At 41.9% G+C, this 21,614-nt stretch overlaps 2 protein-coding genes across 2 annotated transcripts in view; both read right to left on the reverse strand.

Moving 5' to 3' along the window:
- LOC115749871 (purine permease 3-like) overlaps positions 1-21,614 on the reverse strand; it is a 33,445-nt gene that overhangs the window by 11,766 nt on the left and 65 nt on the right. The window contains exons 2-3 of the mRNA XM_048275117.1: positions 2,639-3,352; positions 1,366-1,751 (exon numbers count right to left, since the gene is read on the reverse strand). Of these exons, the coding sequence (XP_048131074.1) occupies positions 1,395-1,751; positions 2,639-3,352 (1,071 nt within the window). The 3' untranslated portion in view covers positions 1,366-1,394. The remainder of the gene's footprint in view (positions 1-1,365; positions 1,752-2,638; positions 3,353-21,614) is intronic.
- LOC115733768 (purine permease 3-like) lies at positions 4,444-21,613 on the reverse strand. The gene is made up of 3 exons (XM_048275119.1): positions 20,930-21,613; positions 19,862-20,044; positions 4,444-4,455 (listed from the first exon to the last, which is right to left on the reverse strand). Exons 1-3 carry the CDS (start codon positions 21,611-21,613, stop codon positions 4,453-4,455), a joined length of 870 nt encoding a protein of 289 aa, XP_048131076.1. The 3' UTR covers positions 4,444-4,452.

Consider the following 21,614-nt stretch of genomic DNA (forward strand, 5'->3'; position numbering starts at 1 on the left):
GTCCAAATTACATTCTTTCGTTGTAATTTTCGGCCACTAATATGCTAGAACAGCCTAGCTGAATTTTGCATTCCCTCAAGGCTCGATCCAAATGATTTAATTAAGTTCTCATCCATCCACTGTTGGTCCGATTAAAATGTGAATGCAATGTATGCTAAAATAAATATAAAAATTAAGTTAATTATTTTTTTTGTAGGAGCTAAAATTTAATTCATGATTTTTATAAAATAAAAGGTTAGTCAAAATTTAGGTGTCAACAACAGGGGTAGCCAAAATCTCTTTGTGATGAAACTTAAAACGAGAGCAGTTGTGCTGTGGAAGAGAGGGGTAAAATTTGAAGTTTGTCACCCTCTATCTTTACGTGGCTTCAATAGTCAATTTAGAGCTGTCGACATCGAGACATATGTTAGGTATCGCAGAAAAGGAAAAGCTGCTGCTTTTACCAAGCAGAGAGCATCATCGAGATCATCATATGGCCATAAAGGAGCTACTAATCTATGAATTCTCGCTGGGAAACTTTTTGTGTCGTATTCACTTTGTTGGTGGACTTTGTTTTTTTTTTTGGTATTTTCCTTTCTTGATAGTTTCGTTTGATGAACGAAGTGAAGGCCTCTGCATCTGTCGCCATCCTGCAAGGTGATATATCTCCCTACCTTTAATGGTTGATTAACAGGGCCAGAAAGCTAGAAGTGCAGTACTTTTTCTAATACAAAGTCACCAGTAATGTGTCTTGCGTTCTATTTTTCTGATTGATTACGTGCACTTATTTCATTGTTGATCGGCTGTTTCAATCAGTCTGGCGATTCCATGTCCTTGTCTCGACTAGCATGACTGTATTAGACACCACATGATTCGTTTCGGGTTAATTCAGGCTATTCAGCTTCGATGAACAGGGAGAAACATAAACAAGAGGGCGAAGGCGAACGAATGGAAAACTGAAGAGGGTATGTTCCGAAACTCCCTGGCTTTTGTTATTGTCCCTCTGTCTCGCTCATCACTAGGTTGTTATGTTCCTGCCCGAAACAGTCTCTACTCTGTTCAGCTCCAACTTTTGGGGTTGCATGTGCGAGAGAATCCAACTGCCACATTACATTATAGCATGCAGATATGCAGCAACACTAACAACCTTCAACTCCAATTTACAATTCTGTTTTATTTTTCCAACTTTGACTCGCTCTTTTTTCCAACTACAATTCAATTCTTTTCCGTCACGTTGTTGCACATCTACCTCGGAAGACGGTAAAGAAAGGCTAGATAAATTCTACTATGATGCAGTTCGCGAGTAGCAGCGCTGTGGGACAGTATGCAATTGCAGGCTGACAGCAATCGCCTCGCGAATAATGTAGAAGGCCCTCTTGTTACTAGTATAAGCCATGTCTTTCACTTGCTCACCTTCAAGGAAGGCCCTGTTGATGCCCTTCGGCCTCTTGCTGCTGCAGCTGCTGCGGTTGCCGCTTGTCCTTCTTGGCAACTTTGAATTCGCCGTAGAAGTACGAGGCAAAGCCCCAGAGAGAGAGGATCAGGGACACGGCCTTCTCCACCTGGAACTTCTCCTGGAAGCATATGACCCCTAGGATCTCTGTGATCGGGAGGAGAACGGCGATGACGATCCCCGAGAACAGGGAGGAGGAATAGAAGATGACTCCTATGGCTCCCAAGAAAAAGAACTGCCAGACGATGGCGTTCCACGCGAGCACCACGTAGTACCGGGCTTCTCCGAGCTCGTATTTCCTGGCTTCTCTAGGAATTGCCTGCGTAAACATATGAGGTCAGCGAGCATCCTTAGGGCTCATCGCTCAAAACAAGGGAAAACAAGAAAACAAGATTCTATGACTGCGGCTCGCCTACCCCCACTAACTCCATACGTTACTATCTAAAATTGACTAGATGGAATCAATGATGTCATGTTAAGTTGAAAAATGAAGACGGAGACAGCAATTGATCTTTTAGCCGGCTTCTTGTTATTTGTCCTATCAGGTTGGAAAACTACAATAAGGACAACGCAGTCTGTGACCCTCATTTTTCCTGGGGTTGCAGTGTAAACAGTACGTGATGTAGCTTGAGTAGGAAATATTGATTCCCGTCTTCCTATCGTGCCTACTTCTCGGCAATAGCTGTTAACAGTCTCCTATAATAGAGCAAACTTTCGTGATATGCAAATCTTCCCTAAATTTTCAAATTTTGCTTTAGATTGGAATCTTGTTTAGTTCAAATCTTGACACCAAGGCACGTTGGTTTCTTTTTCTCAACCTACAATAGCTGAAACTTTTGTAATGTATAAATTTCAATACGTAATTTCGCATGCAATTTTTTGTCACAATTTTTTTAGATGGGGATTGATAGAAAAGTAAAAGTTTCGGTCAAACATAAGCAAACATCGTTGCAAACTGAATTTTAATCACTGACTTTTTGAATCCTCTAATTTCTTGTGTGAATATGAACAAGGCAGAAAACGAATCAAGCGGAACCGGGGACAAAACCCGGTCTGGTTCATATGAAGCTGGTTCATCAAACCAGAAATACCGATTTCTAAGACAAAAATGGGGGAAACCACATGAAAACCAAGTGAATTTTACACGATCAATGATTGTGATGAACCTAAGAGGACAGGGTCGAAGGTTGTGAGAGAGAGAAGAACCTGGAAGTCCTTGTTGACCAGCATGCCGATGGTGCAGAAAACGGTGGCGAAGAAGCACATCACCAACTGAATCTCCAACACCAGCGAGTACGTGATCGCCTGCTTGGCCTTCTTGTACATCAGCTCCACCAGCGGCAATATGAACCCGTACAGCGCCGCCGCCCCGAGCGTCATGAAGAACCCCGCGTAGTACTCCCTGTTCGACTCCCCCTTTGGCCGGTCGCTGCTCGAGTGCATCGCCAGCACCCCGGCCCCCATCGTCAACAGGAATACCGAGTTGATCGAGTACGACGTGAACAGCTGCCTCACCAGGAGGAACGCGAACAAGGCCGTGAAGCCCAGCTGCGTTGCGATGAGCAGGGCCGACGTCGAGACAGGGAGCCGCGCCACGCCGTACGCGTAGAGGTAGTCGTCGAGGCCCGTGAGGACCCCGATGACGGCCGAGGCGACGAAGAGGAAGGGGTCCATGAGGATGAGGCGGGCGGAGGGGCCCTCGGCGGCGCGGCGGCGGAAGTAGGCCGCGGCGAGGGGGACGAAGATGATGGGCCAGCCGCCCGTCTCGAGCCAGCTGGAGAGCCAGACGCGGGCGCCGCCGCGGATGAAGTAGAGGCGCATGAGGAGGGGGCCGCCGCAAGTGCCGAGGGAGAGCATGGCGCAGTTGAGCGCGAGGAGGAGGAGCCTCATGGTTTTGCCCTGCGGCGCTTCCATGGTTTCCCCCATGACGAAGCTCGCGTGCGCTCTGCTCTCTCTCTCTCTGCCGCCCGATCCCTTTGAGATTGTTTCTAGTTAAGGTTTCTTCTGTTCACCCCCACAAAGGAAAAAGAAAGAACAGGAACAAACACCATAAAAGTGTTTGAGCTCGAGAGACGATCAGGCGCAGCGAGCGCTCGCGGAGAGGAAAGCAATGGTGGAGAAGCGTGCATTTGAAAAGTAATTGCGGAGGAGATTAAGTAGTCGTTTTTCTTCTCTGTCCGTTCGCCTCTTGGAATGGGGAGGTTTGCTTGGTGGCAAATTAGAATCTTTTGCGGAATATCATGACACATTGCGCCACTAAATTGGAGTTTTCCCAAAGGGGGAAAACTGTAATTTACTCTACGGCTCCTGTATCGTGACCGAACATACGTGTCACGTCGTGGATAAAATGAGTAGAATGCATAAAGAGTCAGGAATGAGACTTACAGCTGACAGCCGAGCGGGCTGCTCTAACACCCGAGGCGAATGCACTTATTAAGTCGCGATTCGATTTGTCAATCAATCAATTGTTTTTTTGGTCAATCAATGTCATCCAACTGTTGATAGTTGATGATGCACGGCAAAATATCGTATCGCCGAAGTGTCCCCTTCAATACAAACCGAGCGCGTTACCTGCCGTATGAGCCTACAAAGAGTTAGTGCATACGAGGGTCACGCTAGGTAGCACGAATTAGACATTGCGGGCATTGGTGCCAAAGGCATATATCATTATCTGCCACTAACAGTGCCCCACAATTGACAAGTCATACTCGCTAGGGTGACTTGTGTGGTAATAACACCTTTTTTTCGTAGTCGCTTCTCACACCATTTACCTTTCGGATATGCTCATATCATATTATATTCATGATTTGATATTTACAATATATCAATGTAAATAAATATGAAAATAAACAAACGAAAACCGTAAGAATATCTCGTAATTCATTGCTAGATATGATAAGAGAAAGCAAATATAACCGTTCATGTTTATGATTATGAAAAGCTTTGCCTCTCTCGCTATATTCGTTAAACTTCAACATGAAACGCAAAGTTACGGAGGAGAAGGAGGTTTGACTCTTTCTCTACTTTTCTTAGACTTTTGCTGTGAACTGGAAAGTTAAGAAGGAGAAGAAGTTTCAATTCTTGCACTGTTTTCGTGGACTTTGACCCTGAACTAAAAAATTACAAAGTAGTTATGAAACTTCCACATCAATTAAAGATATAGATGAGAAGGAGATAGAGATGCGATTTTTTTTTTTAGAAATTTCATTGCCCCTCATTTTTCGAGGATTAGAAAAATCATTTTCAAGTTTGAATATATTCACTAAAATCTGGGTTCTTCTACTCTATTTTTACTTATTTTTTAATTATAAATATCTTCTTATCATTATTTGGATTCTCTTCCATCATTTATTAATAAATTTTTTATTAAATAATAAACTATACTATTATACTTAAAATATGTAATGATATAGATACTAGGATATATATATGTATATGTGTGTGTATAGACACACACATATACAAACTATGTATTATAAAGAAGAAAGAAATTAAATTATAAATAAGATTTATAATGGATAAAAATGAAAATTATTTTTTTTATTTTGAGTTTTCTTTTTAACATTAAAATTCAAATATATTTAAATATAATAATTATTTCAATTTTATTATATAAGAAGTTTGTTATTCAGAAAAATAATTTTTATACCATGAACAAAAGAAATCTTATCTATCTTTATCCTACCTCTTCCATGGAATAATTATATCGTGGCTATATCCCTTTTATATTCACAGTATCCTATCTTGAGCGGGAACCAAACACGGGATATGATAAAATTTATCTTATCCTGATTTTTATCTTGATTGTCAAACGTAGTCTTAGCTTTTTACTAAAGCAAAGGCCATTGACAAGAGAAGTGGTTGTCTTCAAAAGTGGGACGCTAATCGATTTCCATGACGAAGTCGATCAAAATCGAGAACGACTTATACTAGCACGAAGGCCAGGTTCAGTGATAATTAAATATGAAAATTAAAGATAAAATATCGGACATTAAAATTTCGGTACATCCGTACCACCTATGCTCCAATTTTATTGTAAATTTCGAACGGACCTGTCGCGAGTTTTTGGTGACATGAAATTTCTTTTGGGATAAATATGGCACGAATGTATCGATTTGATATTTCTTATGGTATTAACTATTTTTTGCAATAACTGGACTACACGATGAAAATCGAAATCCACACATCTCCGAGCCACCTCCACCACAACCGGTGAACCCACACGACTAGAAAAAGCAAACAGTTTTAACAAAGAGAAAAAGACAAAGCACGTGCGAGCAAAACATTCTTTTCAAGGAGACGATAAGTATACCGAAGACTCAAAAGCGACGTGCCGTTACGCAAAACTAACGCTTGGTGCGACGCGCGCGCGTTCCGTGTCGTGGGAGTCGTTTTCGTGGACAAAACTTCAAAAAATCACTGCTGGGTTTGACTGGCCAAGAAGGATTATCAAAAGCCATTTCTGAATTGTTTCATGTTGCATCGATTCCTGTCGTGGTCATGACGTGTGCCGAATTTCCAGCCAACCTTAAACGGTCGCCATTTGGTCAACCGAACTTTGGATTCGCATTTTCGGACAGATTTCAATAGTCCGGTTCTGTGCGGCTTATGATAGGGACAATGCGCCCGCGTTGTGACGTCTGAACAAGAAAGATAGGGACAAGGGTTTTCAAGTTATCACAACGAAATAGATATTCTAACCGCTTGGATTTATTCGGAATCATTGGAGTCGAAAATTACAGAGATTTTTTTTTTCCTTTTTCATAAGTATCGCAAGACGATCCCCTTTTAACTAAGGATGTATTTGTTTGAGTGAAATGATTTTTTACGAATTAGTTTTCTGGACTTTTTCGCGTTTGGTTTTCTAAAAATGATCGCCTAACTGAAAATCATTTTCGGTCAAAGAATGTATGCATGCTCGGGTTCCATTTGTTTCTTGATTGAAAAATATTTTTCAAGAAAATGACAATATCTGTTGGTGTTTGGTTGAAACATGAAAATGGACTAGAAAATATTTTTCGTTCTTCGATAAGGAAAATTTTAATGTTTCTAATTAAACATACGCTATTCGGGCGTTAGTGACTTGCGCATAGGCAATCGGGGACCCGAGCAATGGCACCGGCACAAGCACCGGGGTCCTAGGGTCGACCTCGATGGACCTAGCCCCGGCACTAGAGACTCGATCTCAAGCATTGGGTCCTAGCCCTAAGCGTTGGGACCGCGCTTAGGACCGGGGTACAGGATCCCTATCTTGAGCGCCGAGGATCAAGGTACGGCTTCGGGGCTCCAAACCCGGCCTCTCTGGATCCAGGCTCGGGCACTAGGGTCCTAGGCTTGACCTTGATGGACCAGAGCTCGGCCGTGATGGCCCCGGGCACACACGCCTAAGGTCCCGAGTTTGGCCTCATTGGACACAAGCCCAGGTGCCGAGGTCTCGGCCGAGCCTCGACCAACTTGGTCCAGGGCACGAGGACATGGGCACAAAGACCAAGGACTCGGACTCCGACATGGGCACATGAGCCAAGGCACCAAGGACCCGGGCATGGACGTCGGGGGTCTCGGGCTCGGGCTCGGCCTTGATGGACATGGGCCCAAGCGTTCGGGACCTGGTCTCGAGCACGGGCGTCGGAGTTCCGAGCCATGGCCTTAATGGACCTAGGCTTAAGCGCCGGGATCTAAGCATGGCATTGGGGTCTTGATCTTGGGCGTCAACGACCCCGGCACGAGTACTAGGGTCTCGGGCTTGGCCTCTATGGACTCGGACCTAGGCACGGGCTTTGAGGTCACGAGAGCCCGGCCTCTACGAACTAATATGCGGGCATGAGCACCGGGGTCTTGGGCTCAACCTTTATGGACCCGGGCTCGAACACCGAGTTCCCAACACAGTAGCACCGGTTGTTGACACCTAAATTTTGGTCATCCTTTTTAGTCATTAACCTTTGCATAAAAATTAGGATTAACTTTAGTCCTTACAAAAAAATAATTAAATCATCTTGCATATAGTTTGCACTTAGTTCATTTTATTTTATTTTATTCTTATAGCATGCATGTAGTTGCATTCGATCGACGATGAACGAGATAAAACACATTGGACTAAGTGGGCGGAGAAAGAGGAAGTGGGCAGAGAAGTTGTTACACAAGGAGATTTGATCGGATTTGTCGGTTTGCAAAGAGATCACGCGAAAATCAGAATTGATTTTTTGGAACAAAAATATTTGAACGGATCTATTTAGTTAGGTCAGAATATTTTACGAAACCGAAAAGATACGATCGTTACAACGATTATTTTTAGGTTTCCTGTGCCAATAAATAAGACAACTTAGCGCACGTTCAAGGGGGGGAGGCCGCACAATTTTTTTTCGCACAAGCCACGTTGAGAGAGAAAATTGAGAGGGAGAAACGTATGAGAAACAGTGAGGTTGAGAGAAGTAATTCTTGGCCACTGTGAAGACCCTACGCCCCCCATCCCTTCATCTTCATCCATGTTCTCCACCTGACATGTAGAAGAAGCTAAAGAAAAGAAAAAGAGCAAAGAGAGAGGCAAAAGCAAAAGTTGTCCAGCAAACACTCTCTTCTTGCTAGCCCCACGTCCAGCAGCTCCGATCATAGCTGCAAATCCAATCATGCCTATGCAACCTCCAGCTGATGCGATTTGTGTCTCATAGCTAGTGTCACGGTTACAATAACCGCTCCAACCCCGGCTACGCTCATTGCTTGACGAGTCCGACGAGTTCAACCTCGAGAAGCCGGCGAACATTCTGCATCACCCCACAACTATCCCCTGGCGTTCCAGATCAGATTCCGTTCTTCGATGTTGTTTCCCCCCAAAAAGGCAGTCGTCAATTTTTGTGGAGTCGCTATCACCGAGGAACCGAGAAGATCAGCCCTGAGTCACTAATCCAAGCCGCTCGATCCGTTGCTCGCCTAACTGGTGATCCGCGGTCTCACAAACTAAGTCCTTTGAGCGCCCTGAGTAGTCCCCAAAAGCCATTCCTCAACGAGCAATCCGGTCGTGAACCTCTTCCAGTGATTTCAACTCAGTTGAAAGCTATTCGGTGGTCAAAAGTAGGCGTCCAGCCAAGGAAATCGAGAATTTATCAAGCGGTGGCATCAATCTTGGAGTCCTCCTCATTCATCTCCTGAGTTGTTCGTCTTAATCTCTCAGTCCCCTAGCAATCTCTCACTCCCATGACAAGTTCACGTCATCAAGTCCATGTGAATCCAAAGTTGCCGATCCCAAAAGGTTGCGGGTGTTAGTGGTGCTAGTTCGAATTAAGAAGGCTTACCCTGCAATCAAGGTATGTTTTTTTTTTTTTTAATTTTTGAATATTTGGATACCTTATTTTGCATAGATCCCGAAGTCAATTGCATATTCTTGAGAATTCAGTTGTTTCATTTAAACATTGCGATATTTGATTGATTGCATGTTTAAATTATGCGTCTTTTGAAAAAAAAAACACACACACACACACAAGTTGATTAGGAAAATCTTCTTTTCCTAATCCGCAACTTGCCACAAGCAAGGATTTGAATTCAACCGTTAACCGTAAGATTACAGATTAAAGATTGGATTCAGATATTCAAAAATCGGTTGAGATATCCATTTTCTTGATTGATTTGATTGGCATAATATCTTTAGAATGAATATTCTCTTGCATGATATTTAAAATTCTAAAAGATATTGCATTGCATTTTTAGATAAATTTGCATCCTTAAATTAAAACTTGCATGTTTAATTTAATTTTAGAATAGGTTGATTTAGATTTGCATTCTAGGATAGAGTATGCATATTTGCATTGATTTTCATGTCTAAAATAATTTATCTTTAATATGTTAGGGATTAGGCAAACCCGAACCTTAAAATATGTAAGATAATTATCTTTAGGCATATTTTTATTTAGGGTCATTCATTAATCCGAAAATATAAAAAAATAAAATAAGCTTGCCATGTCATTTGCATGCTAGGTTTGGAATACGTAAAATTTGCATGTTGCATGTTTCGATCTTTACGTCATGTAGTCAATTTAATTAGATCGTAACATCATTTGTACATTAGTTTCATTTAATTGCACGTCATCTAGGTTCATCATGCAATTAATCAAATTAATTTCATGTGCATGCTTAGGATTTCCTTGCATTTAATTTAATTCATTTGCATCTTAGATTAAATTCATGCATTGCATATAAGTTAGTCTTTATCTCATTAAAAAAGCAAAAATTCAAAAGTGAGAACAATTTGTCTTTGCGTATGCAATTACCTTGACTTCTGGATGTTCAATTAATTGATTGTGCAATCGCATGATGACCTTTGTTAGTGACTTAGGTTAAAATCAATTAATGTTGCCCGACAAAAATTTTTCATGAAATAAAATGGTACCGAAAGGGCGTTAGAGTAATCTAGCGTAATCAAGTCCCCGAACTTAGAATCTACGGTTCGTAGAAGTAATTTAGGTCTCCCGCTAATTTACTTAGGTTTCTAAAAATGATTAGTGGCGACTCCAATTCAAATATTTTTGCATGTTAAGTTGCGATTTGGTATGGACTTGGGAGAGTCCGAGTTAGGTTAGTTGAAAAATTAACCCGATAATCCATTAGCCTAGAAACCTGATTTTTAGGTCGCGACACTGGTGTCCCAAGCCGAACATCTTTGGACTCGGGCCTTGCCTTGATGTACTTAAGACACTAGGGTCTCGAGTCCAGCCTCTATCGACCAATGCCCAACCTTAATGGAGTTTGCCCTAGGCCCTAGGGATTTGGGCATAAGCACCGACGTCTTGGGCCCGACCTCAATGGTCCCGGGCACCAACGTCAAGGTCTCGACATGAGCATTGGTGTCTCGAGCTCGGGCACCAGGGTTCGAGCTTGGCCTATATGGACAAGGGTTTGGCCTTGATCGTCTCTAGTGGACCCAGCCCTAGCCTCCAGACCCGTCTCCACTGCTTAGGGCCCGTGCACGAGCCTCGGGGTTATCGTGTCCGGACGTAGAGTTTATAGTCCAAGCGCTGATATCTAGTTATAAATTCCTGAATTTAATCATTAAATTTTTCATTGGCTCTTTTCCCTAAGCAATCTAAACACCGAAAAATGAAGAAGAAATCGCGAAACAAATGAAGCCTTGAAGTTCAAAAAATGAGTTCCACAACCTGAAACGGGAAAAAAAAAACTGAAAAATTATTTTCAAAATTTTTTTTTTTTATCATGATTTTTTTCTCGAATGCGGCGGAGCAATCGAAGTTACCGGTCTTTAATTGTTCTGTGCTTGCCACTTTTGTCGATCGCACGGATCTTTTCCGCTTATGTCTAAAATTCCATGGCAAAAAATGGGAATACTTTCTAATGCTGCTGGTGAAATGTGGACCACGTAGGTAATTATCAAAATCTGTTGGTAACAAATTTTGACTGGTCATTTATTTAGATAGTAGCACGTTGATAAGTTACCAGCATTTTCACGAATGTGCCGACATTACCCAATTGTTTCAATTACCAATCATTTCAATAACCATACATTCATTTATGTAAATCTTTTTTTTATCGAAATTATTTATGTAACTTGGCAATGAGTTAAAATTACTTTAACTTTTATGGAAAATTATCAACTCTTATTTGTTTTTGACTTGCCTACATTAATAATCAAATAAGGTATTTGGAATCAACATTAATTTATTAAAGTCACCAAGATGGTAAGTTTAGGAATACGTGCATGAAAAATCTCGAAATTTATCACAAAAGTGTAATTGAATCCTAAAATTTAGAGAAAGTGCAATAAAATCCTAAAACTTGTAAAATTAATGCAGTTAAGTCTTTCAACTAATTTTGTCCAATTCAGTTAATGAAAAATACTGATGTAATTTTTAATTTATTTTTAAAACACGTGGCACTGATGTGGCTTGGAGAAAACTTGAAAGTTTACATGAAAAAAGATTTAAAAAAAAACATTGTACGTTTATCGCGTCCCCCTCTCTATCAACTTCCAGCATTGATTTGATTCCTCGCTCGAAGCCGATTCCTCTCCTACCGGTCCGAGATTAGAATCGAACCGAACATATGTACGAATTGAGGCACCAGATTGGAGGCATGAGATTTTGGGGCTATCAAGGGTGAGGATTGTGGATTTAGGGATGGCAAGAGTGAAGTGAAGGAAGACGAAAAGGAAGAATGGGGTTTCGAAGGTGGTCTTTGAGTGCGTTTGGGAATAGGGCTTTGATCATTTTCGAAATGCTAATACATTTTTTTTTTCTTTTGACTTTGCCCTCGGTAAACTTTCATTAATTTCGAAAACATCCTTACCTTGCATGATGTCACCGATGAAGGGCTCAGCCATCGGCGAGGCCAGATCTAGCTTGGCCGGTGACAGGTCTGTCCTCACCAGCGCTAGATTTGGTCTCATCTGCCAATGAGCCTTTTCAAAAGAGAAAATTAGTAAAAGTCATTTGCAAAGTGTGCTTTTTTCAAACTACATTTAAATCAAAATTGCCCCTGAACGAACTTTTAAATTATAATTTATCAAACGTTACTAGCATTTCAAAAAATCACTTTAACCTAATGCACTTTGCATTTTTCTAATGACTTTTCTCGAAAGCCGAGCCAAATATAACCTACGTAAGCTTTGTCTGAGGACTGATTTGTAGAGTGAGATTTGGGGCTCTGGAGGCATTTCTGCGATTTTGCCAAGCTTCTTGGATCTAGGGAAAACCTGCAAGTCCCATTAATCAATTAAGTTCAGACATGTGGTGGCCTCGAATCGCTAAACAGGTCACACGCAACCGGACCTCCAATTTTTTCACTGGACATCTCCTAACACGCCAACTAATTACGGTAATAGTTAGAAGTGACCATGAGTACCCCCAAGAAAAAAAGATACTAAATAAATAAATCTTTGAGTTGTGCAAAAAAAAAATAATCTAAGTTTAAACATAATAATGTCATGAAGCACCAGAACAACCTTAAAAGTACCTATTTATGATCACAAGTAGCCAGGAAAAGAAGTTTCAGCCAGTACAATTAGCTAAGGCCTTGGGACATGTTAGATAAGTTAAATCTTGATAATAAAATTGCGAGAGTTGGCAGCTAGACTAGGGCCACCTTGATAAGAAAAAGGAATAAATCCAATGACATCACAAGTATTTGAACTGTCTGTTATATGATGATCGAGTACCTAAACTTACTTTTAATTCAATCACATATATCAATTTCTCAATCGGGCACAACATAAGGTGTGTGATCAATAAATTGCTACATCATACAACTTTTACTATTGTGGCTCGCTTATTCAGCAAAAAATAAAGCACAAGTGCTAACGTGGCTCGATTACTCAAGATAGATGATACCATTTTCATTTACGTGTTGGTTGATAAAGGAAGAGAGAGTGTGTGTTGACTTTGGCGATCTTAGTCGTCCAATATGTCTCTGCAGGCAAACGTGGCATCATTTCAAGAGGCCACATCGGATGATGATAATAAGAACAAATTATGACAACTTAAGAACGTTACTGTCGCGTTGGCATTTTCCGTCCGCGACTTTAATGGAGGCCTCACATGGAACTAAATTTTAAAAGTTGAGGTACTTGATTGAAAAGAAAAAAAGAGTCTAGATATTTGGTTGTAAAAACACACTCGGGTACTTGCTGTTTCATTATGAAACACTTCACGACGGTTTTGAACGTGGAGGCAAGTACTTTGGGAAAAATAACGCAAATAATCTATGAACTTTGGCTTGATATGAAATGTTGTTCATGAATTTTTGATTGTCCAATATAATTCATGAATATTATCTCGATGTGCAACATTATCCTTGAACTTTTAATTTGATCAATGTGGTCCATGAACTTTTGGTATATGTTTATTTTAGTCTTTGGGCTATAAAAAATTGTTCAAAGTGGTCCCTCGTCTTGAATTAATGAAGGGATAACATTAAATATTTTTTAGTAATTCAGTATTACATTGAACATGTACTAAAAGTTTAGGGATCATATTTGACAAATTAAAAGTTGAAGGACCACATTATGCATTAAGTTAAAGTTCATGGACCATATTTAATAAATTAAAAGTTCGAGGATCACATTACATATTGGGCCAAAGTTAATAAACAATTTATGTCATTATCTCTAACCGCTTCGTAATCGTAACATAAATGCTGCAAAAGCAAATATGTTCGTATGCTTAATTGCATGCTTATTAGGCCTAGACTCGCAAGCACTTATCTTTTTGATTTGGCCCATTGGATGATTTTGCTTTTATAAGGCATTAGATCTCTAATACAGGCCCACGAGAAGCATTCCAGTTCTAACCCCAAAAGGGGAGCCCAAAAGGATAATCCAAGGGGTAAACTTAGAAATGTACACTAATCCAAGGGCTAATAATAGAGATGTACACTAGTATTATGATGAATTTCATAATTAATGCGGATGCTGAGTAATGTTGGAAAGTCCCATGATTTTCCAGGGAAGACAATGCGAATACGTAAGTTATGCAAATAGAAGTTGGTAAGTTAGTGCAAAAAGTGCTCATACATAAACTATAAAAGGTTCAAATTAAAAAAAAAACTATAAAAAGTTGATAACTTCATAGAAGGGCCGGTAAGTTATCAACAAATTACATGGAACCTAAGGGTTTGTTTATACGATTCTAATAAGCAAGTGAGCTAGCGAAGGAAGCTGAGATTAGATGACTCAATTAAATGTCGAATTAGTCAAAAGGAGCTAAGTGTTCACAGCAAGACCGCAATCCCAAGTGCTGGCCCGTGACATTCACAGCTAGATCTGAAAATTCATGTTTACATATCATGATAGCGTCGAGTTGAATTTAAGTACACCCGAATAAGATTAGTATATCGATCACATCATACGTTCGAAATCGAAAGGTAGTATACCTATGAAGCATGTAAATATTATAGACGTGGAACGGCTTAATTAATTACGAATTGGATTCTCATATTTAAACATGCAAAATAGGTTTTAATCATTGTCATCAATCCAAAGAAAATGTAAAACGAATGACCACAAATCCAAGAAAACAATTTTAACAAAAAGAGGACAATTTGCCCATGCTTACGTCACTTCAAAGTTTCTGTGCATGGCAAACTCACGTCAATAGCAACCAAAAAAAAAAAAACACTATTCATTCCAGTCCATCCAATCCAGTCCACAACCCTAAAGCATGAACACACACATGCCAGATACGATCTCTTCCCCCACAAGAACGAGGTGTCGCGAGCTCGTGACAACCAAGAAAATCTCACCGCTGCGCACGGTTCGAGGTCAGACTGAGTTTCGCAGACTCAGCAGTTGCTGTTACGTCCCGAACCGTCATGGCACGAACCACCGGTCGGCCCAAGTTCGCAAGAAGCTTGAGCCCCAGCAGCAACTATACCAACCCTAGAACCGGTCTCGGCACCACCCGCTGCATGAATTTCGATGAAGTCCTCGATGTCGACTGTCGCCGACTGTTCTCCGCATGGCCCGGTTGTTATAACCTCATGGACTACTTCTTGTTCCTCCACATCCACGCAAGCAGCGGCTGCTGCTGCTGCAGGGGCCATCACCGGCTTCTTCTTCTTAGCCAAACAGAGGAGCCCCAGTGCGAGGAACGCCAGAATGAAGACGCCACCTAGCGACACGCATACCGCAATCACTGTGGTGTGGTTCCCTCCTCCAGAGGAAGGAGGTAGTGGAGGAAGAGCCGAGGATGACGGGGTTAGTGATCTGCGCGGCGATGGCCCGCCATAGATGGGCGGGGTGTACACATTATTTGGAGGAGGCGCGAGATTGTTGTAGGGTGGTGACGCTTTTGGGGGTGATGATTTTGGTGGTCGGCTTGAACTCTTAGAGGGGCCTGGCGCACTTGCTGGCTTTGTCGGCGGTTGGCTGATTGGAGAAGTGGGAGAGGAGGAAGGTGGTGATCGCGGCGGCTGTGAGCCAGGGTTCGGTGTTGGTACTGGAGGTGGAGGTGGAGGTGGAGTCGAATGAGGTGGTGGTGGAATAGGACTGTTGGTGGTAGGAGTTGGGGTTGGGGGCGACGTGAGATCAGGCGGTGGTGCAGAGCTGGGGTGGTGCAGAGCTGGGGCTCGTAGGTGGATAGGATGGCGTGGGAGTTGTGGATGTGTTAATTTTCACTTGGCATCCTAAAAAAATCCGAAAGTCAAAGCTTTCAAATCATTTGAATTTATTGATATTTATTTTCATTTTATATTTAAGTGCAAATTAAGTAGACAAAACGTCCTCGAATTGTTAATTAGAGCATCCATGTAACATGGTCATTTCCCATGTGCCTGAACCTGATTTTAATTAGGAGAATTTTTTTTTTTTTTTGGGTCAGATAATTAGGAGAATTCAGATGGTTGCTTTTACTATGATTTTTTTTTTTTTGGGTGCATGTAGAAACAAGGGAATAAGGTTGCTGGAGATGCGGCGGATCAAACCAAATGCCCAGAGAAATGATGGAGAAAGGGAAGTTGTGCTTCGGGTTTGGGGGGATCATTTGGATTTATTGGCGAGCTAGAAAGAAAGAGAGATTCCTGGGAAGGGGAGCTTTGACTTGCTTTAGCAAAACCTACGGAGAAGCCTCTGTTTTCATTAAGCCGCACCGGAAAGTGTGGTAGTCTCCGTCTCCTTTCGCAAAGTATAATAATTCAAAAGAAGTTTTTCTAAAGATAGTCTCTTGAAGTAAATTAGACAAAAATTTCGTGCGCTCGTTTTGATGAGCGATACACGCGATCCTTTTTAGGAGATTGTCTTTCGAATTATTCATTTTTTACGAAATAAAAGGAGACGCAAAGTGGAGTTCCCCCCTTTTTTTTGGATCGAAGAGTTTCCCTTCTTTCAACCGGACAAACGTTCTCTCTTGAACACTGTGATATTCGTGCTGAAGAATTTCTCATTCACCACGTTAGGAAAAAGTATTCAAAAATTCATAAACCTATTATACTTTTACCAAATCAATCCTAAATCTTTTAAGCTTACCAATTTAGTCTTAAGCATTTTCACTTTTTGTCGATTGAGTTCATCTAATCAATTTTGGACTGAAATCGCCGACATGAATGCCGATCGTCCTACGTGGCATGGTCGACACTGATACAAATAATTGTTAATAACATATTAACATAGTTTCTAATTTTTATTTTTATTTATTTTATTTTAGTTTTCCTTTTCCCTTTTAAAAAAAATTTTATGGGCTTTTTTTTTCCCCGGTGATCAGCATGGGTCACCGGTTGCTGGGCAAGGGTCACCCAACCTCGCCCAGATTTGGGGGAGGCCATCGCGGCCACATGTGAGGGTCACGACCCTCGGCTGGCCTTGCCTAGATCTAAGTGAGGCTAGCCTCGTCGACCGTGGGTGAGGTAGTCTTGCCTAGCCGAGTGAAGGCCCAAACTAGGGGTGAGCAAGCAAAAAAAATTGAGATCCACCCGGATCGAACCAAACCAGCTCGTTTTTGGGTGGTTTTTATCGTTACTGATCTGGTTCTTGGTTCCAATTCGTTGGAATTAACAGGTACCCGTCCGGTTCTCGTTTTCAGGTGAGAATCGCTCATCCGGACCAATCGACCTAACCTATTTATATGATATATATATATATGTGGCAAGGGAAGCTTCATAACTGCACACTTTGATTTATAACTGACTATTCTTTTCATTTTAGTGATATATTTGACTCATTCATTCACAACAAAAAGCAGCCAGAGTCTTCCATTTCCAGGAATGGTCGGGGAAGACTATGACCCTTGTAATACAGACTCTGTTTTGCTTTTTTGCTTGGTAGAAACAGAGGAAGGGAAGTACAGCAAGAGTCCTCTTTTTCCAAGGAGAAGTTGAGGGAGAGGAGACCCAACATTAATTCTTTTTTATTAACCTGAAAATCTATTAAGGCTCGCATAAACCGTATCCAATCCTAAGTTGTTTGTGAGATTTTTTTTTTTTGGTGAAATGTTGTTTGTGAGAGTTTTTTTTTTTTTTGGTCCAAATTGTTTGTGAGAGTTGACGGGTCCTTTTTTGTTGATAAAGTATTGATGTCGTTAATAATTTGGGTAAAATTTTTCAAGTAATGTAGTGATCATTACTCGATAGGAGTGATTTCACAGACCCATCCGGTGGTTCAATTCTCGGGTGGGTTCATGAAACGAGTGGGTGATTCACGCTTCCTATTTTGCAGAACCAATTCCTAGCGGGTGGTCCTTGATTCTAAGATGAGAACCACTCATCTCGAAATCGATCATCTCTAAACCCAAACTGGCCATTGAGAAAAAGAACCCATAAATTAAAGAACAAAGGAAAAAATAAAACATATTAAAATATTTACTAAATAACAGTCAAAATTAGTCGGATGGACTCGGTTGATAAAAAGTGAAAATATTTAAAACTAAAGTGATAAGCTTAAATATTTTAGGATTGAATTGGTAAAAATATAATAGATTTATGACTTTTCGGATAATTTTCCCATCGAGTTATTACAATCTATTTTGAGCATATGACTAATGGTCATTGACTGTGGTAGTCTTCTCGTCCCATGTGCACCAGATGATTATCGGAAGCACATGGATCTGCGAGCCAAAGATGGTATCAAGAGAATGCGCAAATGTGACGGTTTGAATTCATATCTTGATTATGCGGAACGGACACACTTATCAAGTTTTGTCGAGATTGGAAACTGTTGATTTTAATCAATTCCTTGAAATGGTAGTCGAGCTTGCTGAAAACTGATTCTTGCCCTAGGCTAAAAATATCTGTGGAACGAGATTGCATCATCTTATCTAAAAAAAAAGAGAAAGATAATAGCATTATAAATCTTAAAACTTGTATCGAATTTTAAGTCAATTTTAACCTTTTTTTTTTATGGGCTTGCTATTAAGCACTAATCCTAAAACTTTAAAACTGCATACCATCCAGACGGGGTCTAGATCTGTACATCTCATTAGACGAATTAAACTTGAATGTCGTATTTTCTGTTGCTTTCTCTTTTCCACGTGGCTACTTAACATGAGTGGAGACTGCATTTTCCCTTGTTGATGCGCTTTCTCCTTTCCACGTGGCTCTTTATGGAGAACCCATTCCCTGTAGTTTTAAAGCCGTTTCAGAAACAGATAACCAAGAAAAATCACAAGGAGAAAGCTGCTTTGCATCCTTAGCTTCAGGGGTAGCCAAAATCTGTGTGATGAAACTTAAAACGAGAGCAGTTGTGCTGTGGAAGAGAGGGGTAAAATTTGAAGTTTGTCACCCTGTATCTTTACGTGGCTTCAATAGTCAATTTAGAGCTGTCGACATCGAGACAAATGTTAGGTATCGCAGAAAAGGAAAAGCTGCTGCTTTTACCAAGCAGAGAGCATCATCGAGATCATCATATGGCCATAAAGGAGCTACTAATCTATGAATTTCTCGCTGGGAAACTTTTTGTGTCGTATTCACTTTGTTGGTGGACTTTGTTTTTTTTTTTTTTTGGTATTTTCCTTTCTTGATAGTTTCGTTTGATGAACGAAGTGAAGGCCTCTACATCTGTCGCCATCCTGCAAGGTGATCTATCTCCCTACCTTTAATGGTTGATTAACAGGGCCAGAAAGCTAGAAGTGCAGTACTTTTTCTAATACAAAGTCACCAGTAATGTGTCTTGCGTTCTATTTTTCTGATTGATTACGTGCACTTATTTCATTGTTGATCGGCTGCTTCAATCAGTCTGGCGATTCCATGTCCTTGTCTCGACTAGCATGACTGTATTAGACACCACATGATTCGTTTCGGGTTAATTCAGGCTATTCAGCTTCGATGAACAGGGAGAAACATAAACAAGAGGGCGAAGGCGAACGAATGGAAAACTGAAGAGGGCATGTTCCGAAACTCCCTGGCTTTTGTTATTGTCCCTCTGTCTCGCTCATCACTAGGTTGTTCTGTTCCTGCCAAAAACAGAGTCTCTACTCTGTTCAGCTCCAACTTTTGGGGTTGCATGTGCGAGAGAATCCAACTGCCACATTACATTATAACATGCAGATATGCAGCAACACTAACACTCTTCAACTCCAATTTACAATTCTGTTTTATTTTTCCAACTTTGACTCGCTCTTTTTTCCAACTACGATTCAATTCTTTTCCCTCACGTTGTTACACATCTACCTCGGAAAGAAAGGCTAGATAAATTCTACTATGATGCAGTTCGCGAGTAGCAGTGCTGTGGGATGGTATGCAATGGCAGGCTGACAGCAATCGCCTCGCGAATAATGTAGAAGGCCCTCTTGTTACTTAGGCTAAGTATAAGCCATGTCTTTCACTTGTTCACCTTCAAGGAAGGCCCTGCTGATGCCCTTCGGCCTCTTGCTGCTGCAGCTGCTGCGGTTGCTGCTTGTCCTTCTTGGCAACTTTGAATTCGCCGTAGAAATACGAGGCAAAGCCCCAGAGAGAGAGGATCAGGGACACGGCCTTCTCCACCTGGAACTTCTCCTGGAAGCATATGACCCCAAGGATCTCTGTGATCGGGAGGAGAACGGCGATGACAATCCCTGAGAACAGGGAGGAAGAATAGAAGATGACTCCTATGGCTCCCAAGAAAAAGAACTGAAAGACGATCGCGTTCCACGCGAGCACCACGTAGTACCGGGCTTCTCCGAGCTCGAAGTTCCTGGCTTCTCTAGGAATCGCCTGCGTAAACATATGAGGTCAGCGAGCATCCTTAGGGCTCATCGCTCAAAACAAGGGAAAACAAGAAAACAGGATTCTATGACTGCAGCTGGCCTACCCCCACTAACTCCATACGTTACTATCTAAAATTGACTGGATGGAATCAACGATGCCATGTTATGTTGAAAATGAAGACGGAGACAGCAATTGATCTTTTAGCCGGCTTGTTGTTATTTGTCCTATCAGGTTGGAAAACTACAATAAGGACAACGCAGTCCGTGACCCTCATTTTTCCTGGGGTTGTAGTGTAAACAGTACGTGATGTAGCTCGAGTAGAAAGTATTGATTACCGTCTTCCTATCGTACCTACTTCTCGGCAATAGCTGTTAACAGTCTCCTGTAATAGACCAAACTTTCGTGATAGGCAAATCTTCCCTAAATTTTCAAATTTTGCTTTAGATTGGAATCTTGTTTAGTTCAAATCTTGACACCAAGGCACGTTGGCTTCTTTTTCTCAACCTATAATAGCTGAAACTTTTGTAATGTATACGTTTCAATACGTAATTTCACATGCAATTTTTTGTCACAATTTTTTTAGATGGGGATTGATAGAAAAGTAAAAGTTTCGGTCAAACATAAGCAAACATCGTTGCAAACTGAATTTTAATCACTGACTTTTTGAATCCTCTAATTTCTTGTGTGAATATGAACAAGGCAGAAAACGAATCAAGCGGAATCGGGGAAAAAACCCGATCTGGTTCATATGAAGCTGGTTCATCAAACCAGAAATACCGATTTCTAAGACAAAAATGGGGGAAACCACATGAAAACCAAGTGAATTTTACACGATCGATGATTGTGATGAACCTAAGAGGACAGGGTCGAGGTTGTGAGAGAGAGAAGAACCTGGAAGTCCTTGTTGACCAGCATGCCGATGGTGCAGAAAACGGTGGCGAAGAAGCACATCACCAACTGAATCTCCAACACCAGCGAGTACGTGATCGCCTGCTTGGCCTTCTTGTACATCAGCTCCACCAGCGGTAGTATGAACCCGTACAGCACCGCCGCCCCGAGCGTCATGAAGAACCCCGCATAGTACTCCCGGTTCGACTCCCCCTTCGGCCGGTCGCTGCTCGAGTGCATCGCCAGCACCCCGGCACCCATCGTCAACAGGAATATCGAGTTGATCGAGTACGACGTGAACAGCTGCCTCACCAGGAGGAATGCAAACAAGGCCGTGAAGCCCAGCTGCGTGGCGAGGAGCAGGGCCGACGTCGAGACGGGGAGCCGCGCCACGCCGTACGCGTAGAGGTAGTCGTCAAGGCCCGTGAGGACCCCGATGACGGCCGAGGCGACGAAGAGGAAGGGGTCCATGAGGACGAGGCGGGCGGAGGGGCCCTCGGCGGCGCGGCGGCGGAAGTAGGCCGCGGCGAGGGGGACGAAGATGATGGGCCAGCCGCCCGTCTCGAGCCAGCTGGAGAGCCAGACGCGGACGCCGCCGCGGACGAAATAGAGGCGCATGAGGAGGGGCCCGCCGCCAGCGCCGACGGAGAGCATGGCGCAGTTGAGCGCGAGGAGGAGGAGCCTCATG

Source organism: Rhodamnia argentea, chromosome 2, assembly GCF_020921035.1.
Source record: "Rhodamnia argentea isolate NSW1041297 chromosome 2, ASM2092103v1, whole genome shotgun sequence".
NCBI classification, from domain to species: domain Eukaryota; kingdom Viridiplantae; phylum Streptophyta; class Magnoliopsida; order Myrtales; family Myrtaceae; genus Rhodamnia; species Rhodamnia argentea.

Excerpts from the sequence above, each read along its gene's own strand:
- LOC115733768 (XM_048275119.1), bottom strand. The coding sequence starts at position 21,613 with ATGAGGCTCCTCCTCCTCGCGCTCAACTGCGCCATGCTCTCCGTCGGC. Across the intron at positions 20,045-20,929 it reads TGGTCAACAAGGACTTCCAG|GCGATTCCTAGAGAAGCCAG; the intron begins GTTCTTCTCTCT and ends ATGTTTACGCAG.